This window comes from Mangifera indica, chromosome 17, assembly GCF_011075055.1.
Source record: "Mangifera indica cultivar Alphonso chromosome 17, CATAS_Mindica_2.1, whole genome shotgun sequence".
In the NCBI taxonomy this organism is placed as follows: domain Eukaryota; kingdom Viridiplantae; phylum Streptophyta; class Magnoliopsida; order Sapindales; family Anacardiaceae; genus Mangifera; species Mangifera indica.
In genome coordinates, this window is record NC_058153.1 from 5,793,069 (window position 1) to 5,811,817 (window position 18,749).

An 18,749-nucleotide genomic window follows, 5' to 3' on the forward strand; every position below is an offset into this window, starting at 1 on the left:
TATTTCGGTTTGGTTCGATCAAACTCAATTTGTTTAGTTTAAATTTGAGTCAAGCTAGAATAAAAAAATTTTTGAAACTGAGTTAAATTCAAGCTACAGGATGTTCAAATCATTATTAGTATTCGATTTGAATTTATAATTGGCCAAACGACTATTTCCCATCCAAGGTTTGATGATTTCTCAAAAGTCCCCCCTTTAACTATAGAAACACCAAACACCCACCCATGGTTGGTTAGATTTAACCAAACCCTAACGGTGATAGGGGTAAAATCGTCATTTTTGCTATAATATTAAAAATAAACTTAAATACAATCTATTTTGCCCCCTTAAACTTTAAAAACTAAAACTTTCCCCCAGCCTAAGTTTTAAAAAATTGCAGTTTCACCCTAGGGTTTCTTTTTGAAATCTCCGACGACATTTTCGGCTCCATTGCCGACGGTCTCTCCCTCTCGAAGCATCCTCTCCTTTCGGCGATCTCTTTCCTTCCATTTGGACCCCTCATCGGAGTCGGAGAAGCCGTGGAAGACGAAGAACTTCGTCGGGGAAGACGAAGTTCTTCGTCTTCCCAGTCGTCGTCGTCGTCTTCATCTTCCAACTGCGATCGGGCTTAATCTTCATCTTCATGTTCCAATTGCGATCGTCGTCGTCAGATAAGTCATATGGGAAGACGATTTCTCTTCCCAGACGACTTATCTCAGCGTCGGATGAGTAGTGCAAGAGTTTAGGGAGGCCGTCGGTGGAAGAGAAACCGTCGGGAGAGGAAGACGGCCAGTGATGGCGCCAGAGAGCTAAACCTTAGGGGGGAAATGCGATATTTTCAAACCCTAGGGGGGGAAATGAGATATTTTCAAACTTAGCTTAGGGAAAAAAATCTTAGTTTTTAAACTTTTAGGGGGGAAAATGAGATTAAATTTACCACCGTTAGGGTTTGGTTAAATCTAACCGGTCATGGGTGGGTCTTTGGTGTTTCCATAGTTAAAGGGGGGACTTTTGAGAAATCATCAAACCTTGGGTGGGAAATAGTCGTTTGGCCTTTATAATTTGGATTTTCAAATTGGTGATTTGAATTCATTGCCCCAATTCTTCGAGTTTGCAACCTATTTACAAAAAGATAAAGTCTTCTTCTGTATTTCTTGTTTAAGTAATACTGTATATGCAGAATCCATTACTCAAAGTTGAAATTGAAGGAAAATCAAAATCCAATATTCAAAGTTTAACTAGATAGATAGTCATCAACTAGAAAGATCACAAACAAGAAACTAAGTGCATAAATAAACACACATCACAACACCATTTATTTAGGTGCCTCTTACATCTTGCTGAAACTGCAACTTGATCTTCTTGAGTTTTGCCACGGCATCTTGCATATTGATCCTCTGTTCAGGTGATTCTATGGAACAATTCAAAGCCAAATTCATGATGCTTAACAAGCAATTCACTTTGGCTGCAAAACCATTCTCTTTTCTTAACAAATTCGCATCCACAACTTCAGTAACTGCATCAGGCAGTGATGCCTCCACCAAGTTCTTTAAGTTTATTTCTCCGGCAAACATCTCATCTGTGGGCTTCTTTCTTGTGAAAGTTTCCATCAGCAAAATCCCAAAACTATAGACATCTCCTCTTGTGGACACAATCCCCATTGATCCATACTCTGCAAATTTACATTATATTCATCATTAAAAGTAAATAACATTTTAACTGAGATTTAGAATTGAAACTTCACCTGGTGCCATATACCCCATAGTAGCTAATGTAAGGGTTCGTGTCTTCGAATCTCCTTCATCCAAGAGCTTGGCAATGCCGAAATCACTAACATGGGCAGTCATATCCTCGTCTAATAAGATATTCTGAGGCTTCAGATCACAATGAATGACTGGTGTTGAATAATCATGATGGAGATATTCAAGAGCCGATGCAACATCTATCATTATGTTCAACCTTTGTAGTATATCTAGGAAATAGTTGTGAGAATACAACCACTTCTCAAGACTACCATTGGGCATGAATTCGAGTATCAAGGCCTTAAAATCAATGTTACAACAGCTGCTTAAGACTTTTATGAGATTTCGATGACGAATGTTGCGTAATACTTCACATTCAGAATCAAAGCTTTTGAGTACTCTTTCTACTTGCAAATTAAAAACCTTTATTGCAACTATAGTTCCATCCAAAAGTGTTCCTTTGAATACAGAACCGAAGCTGCCAATACCAAGCAAGTTGCACTCACTAAAATCATCAGTGGCTTGTTGAATTTCCAGATATGATGTTCTTCTCCATGTTGCTAAAGGTAACGAATTGACTCGATCAACTGAAAAATGTTTTTTTCTATAATAACACCTTACGCAGACAAAGGTTACAATCACTACCATTAAAATTGGCAGGACTGAAGGCAAAATGTATTTCATTACTAGTGTTTTTGATCGTTTGATGGTGTCAACATTGCAAGGAGGAACCCCTTGCCTTGACAAACCACACAATGCATGATTTAACAAAAAAGATTGAGCAAAAAATGTTTTGAAAGGACCTTTGCTAGGAATTTCTCCTTGTAAATTATTTACAGAGACATTGAAGTTCTTGAGATAGGTGAGAGCCTCCAATGATTTGGGAATTTCTCCTGAAAGACTATTGTTAGAGAGATCCAAGGATAACAAGCTTATCAATGCCCCAAATGTGTTAGGGATGACACCTTCAAATCTATTGTTCGCCAAAGATAGAGTTTCAAGAGATTGAAGGTCCCCAAGGGTGGTGGGAATGTTTCCTGACAAGAGATTTTTTGACAAATCTAGACCTCTCAAGACCTTCAAGTTTTGTATACTTGGAGATAAAAAACCACTCAATGAATTCGATGACAAGTTTACCTGCAAGATATACTGAAGAGTCCATAAAGATGAGGGTATGCTAGAGTTTAATTTGTTTGAGCCTAACTGCAGTTCTCTCAGAGAAGTCAAATTTGCCATGCATGTTGGTATTGGTCCAGAAAGCATATTATCACTCAATAGCAGATAATTTAACATGTGTAATTGGCAAAGCTCATAAGGAATGAATCCCAAAAAGTTATTTTTTTCTAGCCACAGACCTTGGAGATTCCGCAAATTTCCCATTGTTGTTGGAATAAATCCGTTCAAGTCATTTTCTGAAAGATCTAAAGTTATCAAGCTATGCAAGTTACCCATCTCAGCAGGAATGTTGCCCTTGATCTTGCAACTACTTGCAACAAAACTCTCGAGAGTTGCAGATAAATTGCCGATTGAAAGTGGTATGACGCCATACAGTGGATTATATTCCAAGAATAGATTCTTTAGTTTCCTGCAATTTGTCAAAGAAGACAAAAAGTTCCATTCTGCTGTAGGCGATTCAGTGGTGAAGTTATTCATCCCAAGGTTAAGCCATTCGAGGAATTTCAAGTTGCCAAATGTATTTGGAACAAGCCCAGAAAAAAAGTTGGAGAAGAGATCTAGCGTAGCCAGCTTGGAAGCATTGGTAATGGAGGTGGGGATTGTTCCAGTAAGTTCATTTGACGCTATGGCAAGAAGCTCCAAATTGGGAACCCCCTGGCCAATGGTTGATGGTAGATAGCCTGAAAGGTTATTCTCATATAGACTAATATTTATTATGGTTGAAATATTGAAGATTGAGGCTGGTATTACACCACTTAAGCTATTGGAATCTAGATATAGAACTTGTAGATTTTGCAAATTGCCTATCTCCTCTGGAATTTCGCCTGCCAAGACGGAAAGGTTGAAACATACTTTTTAATAAAATATAAGAAACAGAAACCTGTAAATAGATTAAAATTTTAAACATTGGTAATGTGATCCCAACAGGATAAAAATTGACAGAAGGGCTATTTTTTCTAATTTTTTTTTAATTTTTTTTAATTTTAAACGTTAGAGTTTCAATTTTTTTTAGTTTCTTAAACGCCCCAAAATATTTCATACCAGTTTCAAGGTATTTAAGAAATTGAAATGCTTCAAACAAGAAAAGACTCACCCCAAGGTGTGTGGGCAAACAATAATGCATAAAACTGAAATGAAGAGGAGGCAATATAATACGCATGTTATCCAATCTAGTTCATATGTCAAACAAATCAAAGTGTGCATGTACAATATAATATTAAAATCAATAAAACTATAGTTACACATATTTGAGTATATAATTAGGTACACAGATGTGATTGAATAATTTTGAATGACGGATAAAATAACAGCTAATCACATGATGAAACATTATCTATATGTCCAATTGCATATGCAAAAGTGTGTGCACATGACATATCTCTATTAAAATCACAAGTCTTAAAGAAGTGTAAATACCTGTTAACTTGTTATCCCTGAGATCTAACGAACTGAGAGAAGTACAATTCTTGATATCCTTAGGAATATTGCCGCTTATCGCATTGCGTTCAAGTCTAATGTCCTCAAGTGATGGAATGTGTTTGCAGATATCAGCTGGGAGACTGCCGAATAGGCCACTGCTGTCTAGATAAAAAGACTCCAAAGAAGAAATGTTTAAGATGAATGACGGGAAGAGACCAACTGTAAATTGAAAATCCAATCAAAATAGACTTAGAACAAAGCTTAGTTCACTAATTTATCATGAAATTTTGACTACTAATAGGTGCCTATATGATGTGTAATTTTGAACATCGTTTTGAGATACAGCGAAAACTTGTACTGCTGACTGTTTTATGAGTGTGAGAGGGTAACTCTGCTATAAATGCTCCCAATTATTCGCAATGTTGGGTGGGGACACATGTTTTAAGTTTAGGCCCGTTAGTGGTTGGATGTAGTGACCCAAATTCTACAATAAGTGTATTGGGAATAGATTGGGCGTTCAAGTATAACAACACTTGTTCTTATTTGAAGCACAGGCATTACACTTGAAACTCCGAATCATAGCAGGATATTGAACGACCGAAGGAATTGTATCGTTCCCTTTTGAACCACTAGGACTTAAAGTAGTGATTATTTTGTGTTACTTTAATTATTTGATTTAGTGTTTTGGAATAACCTAAATTAACACACTCTTTACTATTTTCACTCAATGTATGTTGTTGCACATTTTTTAACAAGGGCACTTGCTCAACAATAAAACTATATATACGTATTTTTAGTATATAATTTAAGTATAAAGATGATTTTAAATTAAAGATAAAGTTAACATCTAATCACATGATGACATATTATATATATACCAAAAATACATACACATAACATTGCTCTTTGTTATAAATCTATTTTTTCTAGATTAATTAACTCAATTAATTTATCATTGACGTATAAAGAATGAATGGAACTTGATATGGTCAATCTAAATAAAGAGTAATGTTATGTGTACGTATTTTTGAATATATAATTGGATACACAAATGATGTATTATCATGTGATTATGTGTTACTTTATTCTTCATTTAAATTTACTTAATCACAAAATAATATATGATTTCTATACCTAACTGTGCACTCAAAAATATGTATAGTTTTATTTCTAAAAATATACTGAATTTTGGAAGGAATTATACCGGCTAAATGATTGAAACCAAGAGTCAAAGACCGTAGATTCTTCAACTTGCCAATACCTTGTGGAATGTCACCTGCTAGAGGACAAAAATTTGCCAAAACATACGGTTACTAGAGATTAAATAAAAGAAACATGGGGATTACATTTTGTAGCCTTATTGACAGCCAAATTATGCCAGGATGAGAATCATCTCTAATCACATAATAAATACTATCCATACAGTTTTATTGATCATGAATACACATGCCAGCTAAAAGTAAATTATGCTAAAAAAATGCGGTGCAATCATACCTTCTAAGTTATTGTCATTAAGATTCAAAATCGTAATCTTGCTCGAATTTCCAATATTTTGTGGTATGAGCCCTGTGAATTTATTGTACGACAATGAATAAACATTAGCCTCACTGCAGTTGCCTAAACTTCCTGGAATCTGGCCAGAAAATCCATTCGCAGATAGAGTTAGCCATTCAAGTTTGGGAAGACGGTTACAGAGACCATCCGGCAGACTGCCAGACAAAAAATTGCCGGTTAAACGAAGCTCTTGTAGCGACGAACTGTTGTAGATGCTACTCCAAGGTATGGAGCCCGAGAGGAAGTTATATCCCATAAAGAAAATTTTAAGCCTGGTGAGCTTCGCAATCTCTGGTGAAATGCTTCCTTCGATATTATTGTTGCGTGCCCACAAGCCCTCTAGCGTAGTTACATTAAAGAGAACATCTGGGATGGTACCTGAGAAATTATTATATTGAAGTTCCAGGATTTGGAGTTTGGATAAGAGACCAATAAATCCTGGAATATCTCCACTTATTCTATTGTTACCGACAGAAAAGATTCTAAGTCGGCGTAATTGTCCCAGTTCATTTGGCAGATGACCGTGGAAATTGTTGTAACTAAGATCAAGTTTCACCAGGAATGAGAGATTGCCCAGGTGTGGAGAGATGGTGCCACCGAGATCCATGAATGAAAGGTTCAAGGCTGTGACTCTCTCATGGCGAGCACCACAGGAAATACCAACCCAGCTGCAAATTGGATTAGAAATGGACCAGTTATATGCCAGTACACTGTAAGGATCGGAAGTGATATGTGCTTTGAATTGAAGAAGAGTAAATTGATCGGTTGTTAAATTTTTGGCAGTCATAGCCAAGGTAGCCATGAAACAGTAATGCAAAAGCAAATAGATGGACAAGATATTACCCATTGAATTGTGTAGTAAGAGTATGAAGTGTGAAAAGAACTTATAACGACGATAATTCAGCAAAGCTATGACTAGAGTCAACTCCATAAGTTCATGAAAAGACAAAGGGAGACTCGTTTCTTACATAAATTTCTGCCACTTCTCTTCCTTTCCTCAAGTCTTTCCACAATTATTCCAATCAAGAAGACTAAGAACATACGCTACTTAATGATAGACAAGAACCCACAAACATGCTCCTTCCACCGATGGTTAATGGTAGGGCCCTAGCTCCATTTGCTAATTTGTTATAGCTACCAATTTGATTGAAAAATAAGTCGAAAATAGAGTTGGTAGTTCATGTCATCGGATCGTGTTCATATCATATTAATTCGAGTTTTATATCAGAGACTTTTAATTTTAATTCAATCTGATTTAAAATCATATCAAAAATTTTTAACTCTAACTCAACCCTTTAATATTTGAGTTGACCCGACCTAACCTAAATTGATATGAAATTATCTATTGTTTTCACTCTCCAAAGTATTTTTATCGTTTTAATTTCTTCAATAAATTATCTCAACCTACCATTAATAAAATATAAAATATAACATTTTGTTTTATTAACAAATGATACAAAAATTTGCATACTATGACTTTTAAAACATGTCAATAATTTGATTAATTAAATCAGATTCTTTCTATTTAATAACAAAATAAAATATTTAAATAAAAATAAAAATAATATAAGTAATTATAATTATGCAAACATAAACTATATGCAATATGTAAATATTTTAAATTCTTACTATAAAGATACAATATGTAATTATAATATGAGTAAAATATTTAAAATGCGTTTATAATCCTACTAACCAAATTAAATTTTTACTAAATAATACATAAAAATATTTAAATAAAATAAATAATAATATGAGTAATTATAATTATATAAAGATAAAATATATATAATCTATAAAGATTTCAACTGCTATTGTTCAACAATTGTAGAATTTATCTTTAACAAATTTTGAATCATGTCAAGTTGACCGGAAATAAATTTAGTGTCAAAAAATTCAACCATAACCTAATATTTTTCGTGTGGTGCCATGTTGAGTTAATGGGTCGTATTAAAAATTGTCAGTTTTAGTGAAAAACACCAAAAGTCAAGTAACCTAGTCTAATTAAGTGTGCTAGAAGGGAGAATTAATGTAGTTTTATTTGACCCAACCACAACACCAAGCCAAACTCAACTCCGTATTATAGTTGAACTTGAGTCAAACTCAAGTTTGACTCAGTTTGAATCTACCTCTGATAAAAATATTAACTTAAACATTTATCACTTAAATCTCTAAAATTTTATTACAATTAATCATCTATCAAAACCAAAAGTAGTCAAATTGACCATGGGAAAGAGGGTGTGAAGAGAAATGAACAGCGGAGGGATCTGTGAAAGGAGTAGAAGAAATTAAGAACAGAGAAATGCAACAACGAATGGACAAGTAGAAATTAAAAGCTTTCCGTTTTCTGGAGAGAATTAGAAAAGCAATGTTCATCACCGCGATTTACCCAAATTCCGATTAATTTGATACCAATCATAATAATTTAAAAAAAAACATAATTCTTATTAAAAATTGACAAAAATCGACAAGAAAAGTAAGAAGGATTCCAATTGAACCTTGAGAGAATCGAAATTTGATTAAAAAGGTTCAAGACTAAAGTTGGAAAAGATGAATTTGCAGGATTTAAGTTGGAGAAGTTGAACTAGTAGAAGTGTATATAATTTGGTTCATCAATAAAACTATATATACCCATTTTTAGTACACAATTTATATACACAGATGAGGTGTTATCATGTGATTGGATATTTCTTTATCATATGATGACACATGTTTTAAAATCACTTAATTATATGATGACACATCACTGTGTATATGAATTGTGTATAAAAAATGGATACACATAGTATTGCTTTTTGGTTCATACCATAAAACCGGATTGAATCACTTAAAAATTATTGTTTGGTTTAGTTTTTGTAAAATAATTTAGTTTTAGTTGATAAATTTGTGAAAACAGTTTTCATTTTGAGTTACAATTTAGACTATTTTCAAACAAAACCAAATTTTATACACACACACACACACACACACACACACACACACACACACACATACACACACATATATATATTTGACAGAATTTATCAATAAGCTTTTCTATTTTTTTCATATTTATTTTGTCATTTTATTTATATGTATTTCATATTTATTTCATATGTTTATATTATGTTATAAAAAACTATAATTTAATTAATTTTATTAAATAATATATATTTTAAAGTGAATGGTTTATTCAAACTATAATTAAAATTAGCTTATCAACCATTTTTCTTCTTTTCAATGATTCTTTTTTTTTTATGACTCTTCTTCTTCTTCGACGATTATGTTTCTTCGACGATTATGTTTCTTCTCTAGCAATTCCAACAAACTGAGGTTAATATCGAGTTGGTCATTTTGGATTCAAACGAATTTTGAGTTGACTTTTATTCAAGTTCGGCTTGAATCCATATAATCCCAGGTGTATATACTTTGATTAGTAAGATGACATACTTAATATGAACATACATAATTTAATGGGTAATTGAAATTTTTAGCATTTTTTTAATCCGTATATACATATATACTACTCATTTCAAAACTTAAACAAATATACCACAACAGTAATCTACTTTTCTAAAATACCCCTCTTTAAATGACCCATGCAGATATTCTCTTTTTTCTCTGAAAATTTATTCTCTCTTCTTCCTTAGCTTTCAAGTAGAGACTCATGCAAAAAGGCCTTCTCTCTTTTTCTCTATAATTTTAGAACTATGTTATGAAAAATAGAACAAGTACTTTAACATAGAACCAGTGCTTCAAAAACAAAATAAAGAAGAAAAAAATTGAAAAATAAAACAAATTTTTTAGATTAAGAATTTTTTGAAGTAAAGATATAAAACAAAAAGAGTAATCTATCATACTTTATATTAGATCTTAGCTATTATGATGCTCCAAAAAAATGATTTGATAAAATTTAATTAAAAAAAAAAAAAATTGACTTTTAATTAAAAAAATTAGTAACTAAAAAATTTAAGAAAATGTTAGAAGGCGTTGACGCCAACCCTTTAAATAAAAAAGACTTGGCGTTGGCCAAGCATTCAATTGAAAAAGGGTATACATGGCACACCATTTTATAAAATAAAATAAAAGGGTGAGCCCATGCCAACCCTTATAAAAGGGTTGGCATGGACCCACCCTTTTTTTAATAAAAGGGTTGGCGTTATACATGGCACACTATTTTATAAAATAAAATAAAAGGTAGGCCCATACCAACGTTGATATGGCCCACTTTTTATAAAATAAAAGCACCAAACCTTATTTGCCTTTTATAAAATTAAAAAAAGTTGACGGGCGCCAACCCTTTTATTTTATTTTTCTAAACTTTTAAAGACGTCAACCCTTTTATTTTACTGTTATACATAAATTTTTAAAAAAATATTTTTAGATAAAATAATATCAACATTTTTATAATTTAAACATAAAAATAAATTTAGATATAAAATTCAATAATATAATATATTGATACTAAATATCTATACATTTTTTCTTTTTACAGTGTATTAAAAATAAGTAATACTGAAAACTTAGTTTTAGTTTCTCAAAATTAAAGATAAAGACAATTTAGACATCTTATCTTATAAAATGGTAAAAATGTTTAGAGTATAAAAAGTGTGATATAAATGTATACATAGACTCAAATAAGGATAAAAATTTCAATTTTCCTAATTTAATCCAAATTCTATTAAAATAAAATAATAAAATTTCAGATTATAAATGGAAATGTATTATATTTTTTAAGAAGGTAATACATTACCCAGAAATTGAATAAAATTTACTGGGTAAATTCAAGAAGTACTGTTGCGAAGACAGTGAAATGGCTTGTTGTACTATATATTATTATTATTCTTCATAATGCTTTATTAATCTTGATTTCAAAAAGTAAACTTTGAATGTTCCATTAAAACAAAGAGACTTAACTATTCATATTCAAAGTAAACCATTAGGTTTCTGTCACCACCACAATTGCACTATGTTGGATCTTAGATCTAACTTTATATATTTTATTTTTCTTACTTTTGTTTTCTTTCATAACAAAAGCATGTGATGACTACTAATTAATTTGGATTTTGCGTTCCCATATAAGAAAATTTTGAGCCAATTATTATTGCAAACTTCACCTATTTGAGCTTTGAAAAAAAAAAGAAAAGAAAAGAAAAAGTTTGCTTACCTCTCTTACAGTTTAGCCTTTGTAAGGGATTCGTCTAATTAAGAAACTATGTAATATCAAAAGAACAAAAAATATACTAAATTTATGGAACTATAAAGAAAAGAAATTTATGTCTTTTATCTTAGATTTGGTTGAACCTCAAGCTAACAATTTTCAATATGATCCATTAATATGATATGACACATACTTTTTGAGTATTTTTTACATAAATTCTAATTGAGTTGCGTTCGGATCAACCTTTTGGTAAATGAGGTCGTGTTTGGTTTGGAGTTTCATATAACTAACATGATATGAACTTGAAGAGGGGGGTTAAATAAAGTTTTCAAAAGTTTGGGGGCAGTTGAAATGAGAAAAAGATGAAAACATTAGGTTTTTTTTTGGGGGGGGGGGGGAATATGACATTTTAAAATTAGAAAACTTTAGACAAAAGTAAAATTATTAGTTTTTAAAACTTAGAGGAGAAAATATAATAAATTATATATAATTTTAATATAATTATTAAAATAATAATTTTATCCTTCATCTTAACTAAAAATTTTAATAAAAATTAGTTTATAAATAAATATTTAGATTTTTAAAATTTTGTTGGTGTATACTTGTCCTTGTATTAAAATTTGGGTGGGACATAACCCTTTGGCCAAAAGAAAAAGCTAATAAATTTCCCGGAAATTGAATGAAATTCACTGGATAAATTAAAGAAGCACAGTTGGGAAGACAGTGAAATGGCTTGTTGTACTATATATTATTATTATTCTTCATAATGCATTATTAATTTGAATCTTTTGCGTAATTAGGGTTGAATTTCAAAATGTAAGCTTTGAATTTTCCAATAAAACAAAGAGACTTAACTATTCTTATTCAAGGTCACTTTATATATTTTATTTTTCTTGCTTTTGTTTCTTCTTTCACAACAAAAGCATGTGATGACTAATTAATTTGGATTTCGTGTTCCCATATGAGAAAATTTTGAGCCCCTTATTGTGGCAAACTTCGCCTATTTGAGCTTTTTTTTTTTTCTTTTAAAAGAAAAATTTTGCTCCACTCTCTCACTGTTTAGCCTTTGTGAGGGGGTTCATCAAATTTAGAAACTATGTAATATCAAAAGAATAAAAAAATATAATAAATTTATAGAACTATAAAGAAAATAAATTTATGTCTTTTATCCTAGATTTGGTTGAACGTAGAGTTGACAATTTTTGAGACAATCCATTATCGTAATATGACACGTACTTGTTGAGTATTTTTTACACGAATTCTAATTAAGTTACATTTGGATCAACTTTTTTGTGAATGAGATTATATTGGTTTTGGAGTTTCATAAATCGAACATGACATAAATGTTTTGTGAAAAAATAAAAATTTTGGCAAATTGATATATCAAAATAGATGACAATTTAGCCCATCAAACAAGGTCATTAGCATCCCCTTCCTCAATGGGGATATAGGTTAGAGACAAAAACGACTAAAATCCCCTCAATTAAGGATAAGCATAGATATATTTTTTATCTGTACTCTTTCCAACTTTTCTCCTTCCCTATATATCTTTTAAACCCTTAAATATTGAATTATCTCTAAAATATTTAAAATATTACAAAAAAAAGTGCTTTTAACGAGAAAAAATTATGAGGGGATAAGTATTCCATTGTTATAACTACTAATTTTATAACTTTAATGACTGATTGTATGTGCACTCGTTAAAACTAAATAAATTTATACTTTTAAAAACTAATTTTAAATTTTCTTACTAAAAAAATTTACAACACTATTGTTATTAGTCTGATAAATATATAAAAGACTAGAGATGAATGTGAACTGAACTAACCCGGAACACCCCTTACTTCATTTTCAAACATTTATATATTTTTTTAAGCCAACATAAACTTGGTATTGTAGTTAACAAAAAATAACTAAAACGATGTTGTTTTAATATGTAATACTCAAAACGATGCTATTTAAGTTGATTCGTTCGAATTTTTTTAGACACGCAAACTTAGTGAATCAAATTCCCCTCAAACTCGAGTTCAACCTTGAAAATATTTAACTTTCGAGGTTGAGCTCAAACTTGAGTTCATTTGATTTGAACTTATTTCAAACTTATTTGAATCAAACTAGTTTTCAAATTTAAATAAACTTGATTCAAATTTAATCTTAACTAATAAAATGCGTGATATACACTTATGATTGTCTCAATATAATATGTGAATAGACTATCCTCCTTAGGCCCAGTACACGTTTAGTCAACTGTCGTGGTCTTCAATCTTGCACTGTATAGGAAAAATGCCTGTTTGAGAGATCTTTCTTTCGGTTATGCCCAGTAAATTCCTGATCTTCCTGTCTTCGCTGGAAGCACGCAGAGAGAGCACAACTCGAAGGAAGAGCTCGAAGAGCAGAGCAAGCCAAGAAGCAAAGGGCTATAGGAGTCTCAGCTGAACCATAAGAAGAGGATAAAGGTCCTGCAGAAGCAGATGAAACATCCGATTCAACACCCGATGAAGCAGACGCTAGAGCAGCAACCTGAGAATCTGCATAAAAATATGACGAATAAACTACTGCAAAGGCTGGCTCGGTGAAGGGCGGTGGGTTGGGTAAGAAGAAGGATTTGATATAGACACGTCAATTGGGCGAGGTCAAATGGAGATCCGATACGAAACACGAAAAAAACATAGCACTAAAAGACTCGACCCGATACTATAGCATGCGGGCTAGGCCTATAGGCTTATTAGGTCAGGCCTTAGGCTTTAATATTAAGCTCATGGGTTGGCCCGGTCTAACCCGATACTATTTAAAAATAATTTTTTTTTCTTGTCTTTGCCTTGTGTGCTTTCTTCTACCTTGCAGCAGAAGGCTTCTGCTACAAGGCAGACGCCTTGCTTTTCTTTGTCTTGTGGCAGAAGCCTTGGCCTCCTTTTTATTTTATTTTTTAATTAATTAATTTTTTTCTATATAAATCCATTCAATTTTCTTCATTTTCACTTTTATTTACAAGTCTCTCAATTTCAATTATTTCATATATTTTTAATCTCATTTTCTCTTATCAACTTTCTTTTAGAAAATATCTGAATTCACAAATAATAATTTTTTGTGTTTATAATTTTATTTTAATTTTATCATTTCAAAATATTATAAATAGATCAAGTATCAAATAAATTCAATCCATTTGAATATTATCATAGTATATATTTATTTATGTTTTATAATTTATACAGTATATAAATTAATTTATTTATACTATGTTACAATTTATAATATTTTTCATCATGTAACTATGGTATTCTTTCGTCATAAGTAGGAGATTATAAATAAAATATTTGGAATACTGTTTTCGGTTTTAATAATTAAAAAATAATCTGTGTTTAAAAATTTTAAATAATTTTTTTTAAATATTGATTAAATGGGTCGGATCGATCCATTTAAAACATGGCCCGACCCGGCCCATTTTTATATGGGTCGGACCTTGAGCTTTTATATATTAATGGGCCAGCCCTGCCTGAAAACCTATTACTGTTTGGGCTTTGACCCCACCCCGGCCTATTAGCCCGATGGGCCGAGCCTGAGTCAGCCCAACTCGGCCCGGCCTACCAACACCTCTAATTTAACATGAAGAAAGGTTAGCTCCGCAGCTATGTGATTCCATTCCTAAAAGATTCAATTCAATTCCTGGCTTTCTTTCTTTGCCAGGAGGGGTGGCCCAATCACTAATCGATCTCTCAACGAAAGCCTCATTCTAGAGCAAATTGCTTTGGTGGATCCAATTGATTAAGTTGTAGTGTCCGTCGATACCCACCTGCTTGGGTCATTTTCGTAACTGTCGTCTATGACTCAAAGAAACTAATTACGTTATTATTATTTATTAAGTTTCTTTTGTTTACTTCGCTAATAAAAAAAAATAAAATAAAGTTAATAAAAAATAAATAATCTTGCAAGTCCAAACCCTCCATCTTCAGCTTCTTCTTCGTCAATCTTCTCCTTCAATTTTTTTTAGTATGTATAGACAAAGAAAAAGAGCCAAGGATGCCCAAACAAACTAAGCTCACCTAAGGTTTGGTACAAAAATATTTTTCCACCCTTAGTTGTATTAATAACATTTACCCACCCAAATGATAACTCTGTTAATAAAAACAATAATTTAAAATCAAACTGATTGTCGAACTGCTTATCTCAATAGTTTACAGTCCGACTGATTTAACAGACTAGTTTTAGCCTAAATAACTATAATTGAATAAATAATGATGAATTAATACTTCATAATATTATACAATTATTCAATTAATTAATATGAATGCCATTTATTAAATATTTTCAAAATTACCGCTATATTTTAACATGTTTGTTTCTATTAATACAATGCACAATATTATAATACAAATAATTCACATAAATTTCATTTTATTCGTCATGAGTCCTTGACTTCAGATTTTATTAGCACAAACTCTTTTTCATTTAGAACCAAGTATGATAAAAAATTCTTATAAATTGAAATTTCTATATACAATTATTAGTAACAACCAAGTCTACCCTTTTCTTTGAAACATAAATTTTACTAAAGTAAAACCAAAATACTTAGAAAAAAGCAAATAAATAAATACAATAACCACATACCAAAGGAATTGTTGGAAAAAATTAGTCAATTCTGTAAATTCAAAATAGTGTAAATTGCATACCCGCTACTTGAATTGATCCAAAGCATGTCTATCCAAATTTAATTATTTTCACAACACAATTTGCTATCATGTACTTTGTTTCTTGATTATGTGATTTTCATTTCTGGAAGTTTTGTAACCTTTTCTGTATTTGGTTCCTGTAGTTTTGCGTATTGGGGGAGAGCAAACATTTACGTTTTTCATCTATGATAGTTTTAGGATACTTTATATGTGTGCAACTACCCAACTGTCATCCTCCAACCACCTTCAACTGCCAATTGGCAGTTTATACAAACAGGTGTGGTCGACCCATCATAGACATACCTAAACCAAATATCTCTCACTCACACTTGACAAAAGATCTTAACCAAATACTTAAACACAAAAATCTCATACAATAGTATATTTCATATTTGCAAATGTATTGTGTGACCTTGTGAGCAACCTACACTTGAGAGCTTATCACTGTACATATATTAGGAATAATATAGTCACTTCAATCCAAAAAAAATTTGTTGTTTGTCTTGTTGTACCCTAGACTTACTTGACAACAACACTAACTCTCTTTAATCCCTTAAAATATTTGTGTTTTCTCCCTATGTCTCTATAATCAAGTCATATCTCACATATGATTAACAAGATCGGTTGGCCAATGGATACACATAATAGATAAGTTTTTTTTCTTTTACTCGAAATTCTCAATTTAAACTTAGTTACTTCTCTAGTCATGTTTCATAGACTGCATCATGCATAGTCATAGGTACCAAGCTAAGATAACAAACACTAAGAATAAATATCAACGTGAGGTAAGCCTCATAAAATCTCACACATTGAGGAAACAAGGATTTACTCACTTACTATTTTCATTGGTTGACTCATGCACACATAGTATGAAACATGTGCTATTGTGTATTTTCTCCATAAAGGTCATATATCAACATTGTACATATTTGAGTTCAATCGCTACACCCAACGCTTGACTTAAGTTTTTAAATATTTTCAAACTTGCAAGTATTTATTAAGAACTTGTATTTGGTATTCACAAGTTATTTGAAAATAGGGAATCCAAACGATTATCATCAAAATATCTTTATCCATGACCTCATAATGACTGATCATCAATTTAACATTTCGACTTTAATAATTATTCTCTCAAGAAATATGTCTCATCTTTGTTCGCTCTCTCAATGCCAAAAACGATTGCTCATGTCAATGAGTCAATCTATAACTTGTGTGACATTATAATTTTGTTAAGATTTCAAACAAAATAATGTGTATAGTGAAACACCAAGAAGTTTGGGATACAAATTCAAAATAAAATGAATTTGAATTCATGTTTTTTTATGTTATGTCACAAGTACAATACATGAGCTCAACAACTTATCAATCACAATTTATGCAATCCAAAAAATTCAATGTGTAATAGATATATCTCTTAGAATAGATTTAGTTGAAGAATCAACAACCATGTGATGCATAAAAATATATCGTATGTTCACTTCCTTTTTAGAAATGATCTCTCTTATAAAATTGTATCTAATGTTGATATGTTTGGTTCCACTATAAAATTTAGGATATTTTGTAAAAACTATCTTAGCTTGATTATGATAATAGATAACTATAGCTCCATCAATATCGTCATATATATCCAAATTCATAAAAACTATTTTTAATCAAATAGTTTCTTACAAAATCATTGAACACGCTATAAACTTGGTCTCTATTGTGAATAAGACTATGCATGTTCGTTTCTTATTGCTCCAAGATATGAGACCCTCTTGGAGTAAGAATGCATAACCAAAAGTGAATTTGCGTTGGTCTAAATCACCTATCTAATTAGCATCTGAATAGCCAACTAAACACAAGTATGATCTTTGATAACATTAATAATAATCCACTATAGCTTTTAGATATCTCGATATCATCTTCATAACCTTCTAGTGTTATTTTCCAGGATTCGATTGGTATCGACTAATTAACCTGACAATAAAACAAATATATGGGCATGTATATATCATAACATATATAAGACTTCTAATAGCAATTGAATAGGGTATCTTCAACATTTTTCTTCTCTCATCTTAGTCTTGGGGCACATCTCTTGGCTCAATAATTTGCTTTTTTAACACATGAATATCAATGGGTTTGCAGTTTGTTATATTGAATTGTTCTAGAATCTTTCAAATGTAATGTTCTTGTGACAAAGCTGAAAGTTTCTTTAAACGATCACTCTTGATTTTAATTCCTAATATGTAATATGCTTCACCCCTATCCTTATTGTCAAAATTCATAGATAACCAACCTTTAGTGGTCATCATATACTTCAAATCGTTTCCTATTATTAACACATCATCTACGTATAGAGATAGAATTGAAAATTTGTCATTAAAGTTTTTCACATAAACACAGTGGTCTTGTTCAATCATTTTAAAATCATGAGACATTATATCTTTATGAAATTTTAAGTACCAAGATCTGGATGATTGTTTTAGGTCGTATATTGACTTTGAAACTTGCACACTTTGTGCTTTTGACCCTTAACAATGGAACTTACAAGTTGTTTCATGTAGATTTCTTCACCAAACTTTCCATTAAGGAAAACTATATTGACATCCATCTAATGCAACTTTAAATCAAAATGTGCCACTATAGCTAAAATTAAACAAATTGAAGTAAATCTTACAACTGGCAAAAAAAGTTTCATCACAATCTATACCTTCTTGTTGAGTATAGTCTTTCACCACAAGGTGCGCTTTGTATCTATCATTAAGTCATCTATCTTACATTTAATTGTGAGAATCCACTTGTTCCCAATGGGTTTTTGACTCGGAGGTAAGTTAACCAAACTCTAGACTTGGTTTATTATCATGGATTTCATTTTTTCTTCCAATGTTTCTTGTCATTTTTTTCTTATCAAGGGATGATAAAGCTTCTTTTATGTTTTTAGGTTCTTCATCATTTTTAAGAGTGGTAATGAAAACTTCATTTTTAATCTCAAAATGTAGTTTAGGTACCTTTGGATAACCAATTTTACGCAATTAGAGATCATTGCTTCTACTATCTAAAACAGATTGAAGCTTAATCTCATTACTC

The 18,749-nt window shown here is 31.3% G+C and overlaps 1 protein-coding gene across 1 annotated transcript; it reads right to left on the reverse strand.

Annotated features, from left to right (window-relative positions):
- Positions 1-1,188: 1,188 nt before the first annotated feature.
- LOC123200948 (putative receptor-like protein kinase At3g47110) lies at positions 1,189-6,824 on the reverse strand. Its single transcript, XM_044616370.1, has 5 exons — positions 5,811-6,824; positions 5,521-5,592; positions 4,314-4,535; positions 1,724-3,721; positions 1,189-1,651 (listed from the first exon to the last, which is right to left on the reverse strand). The coding sequence occupies exons 1-5, from the start codon at positions 6,799-6,801 to the stop codon at positions 1,299-1,301; spliced, it is 3,636 nt and encodes a 1,211-aa protein (XP_044472305.1). The 5' UTR covers positions 6,802-6,824; the 3' UTR covers positions 1,189-1,298.
- Positions 6,825-18,749: the final 11,925 nt, after the last annotated feature.

Bases quoted from the DNA above. Each gene is read 5' to 3' on its own strand.
- LOC123200948 (XM_044616370.1), bottom strand. From the start codon at position 6,801: ATGGAGTTGACTCTAGTCATAGCTTTGCTGAATTATCGTCGTTATAAG. The intron at 5,593-5,810 runs GTATGATTGCAC...GTCCTCTAGCAG, and splicing joins TAATGACAATAACTTAGAAG to GTGACATTCCACAAGGTATT. The intron at 3,722-4,313 runs GTATTTACACTT...CCGTCTTGGCAG, and splicing joins CAGGGATAACAAGTTAACAG to GCGAAATTCCAGAGGAGATA.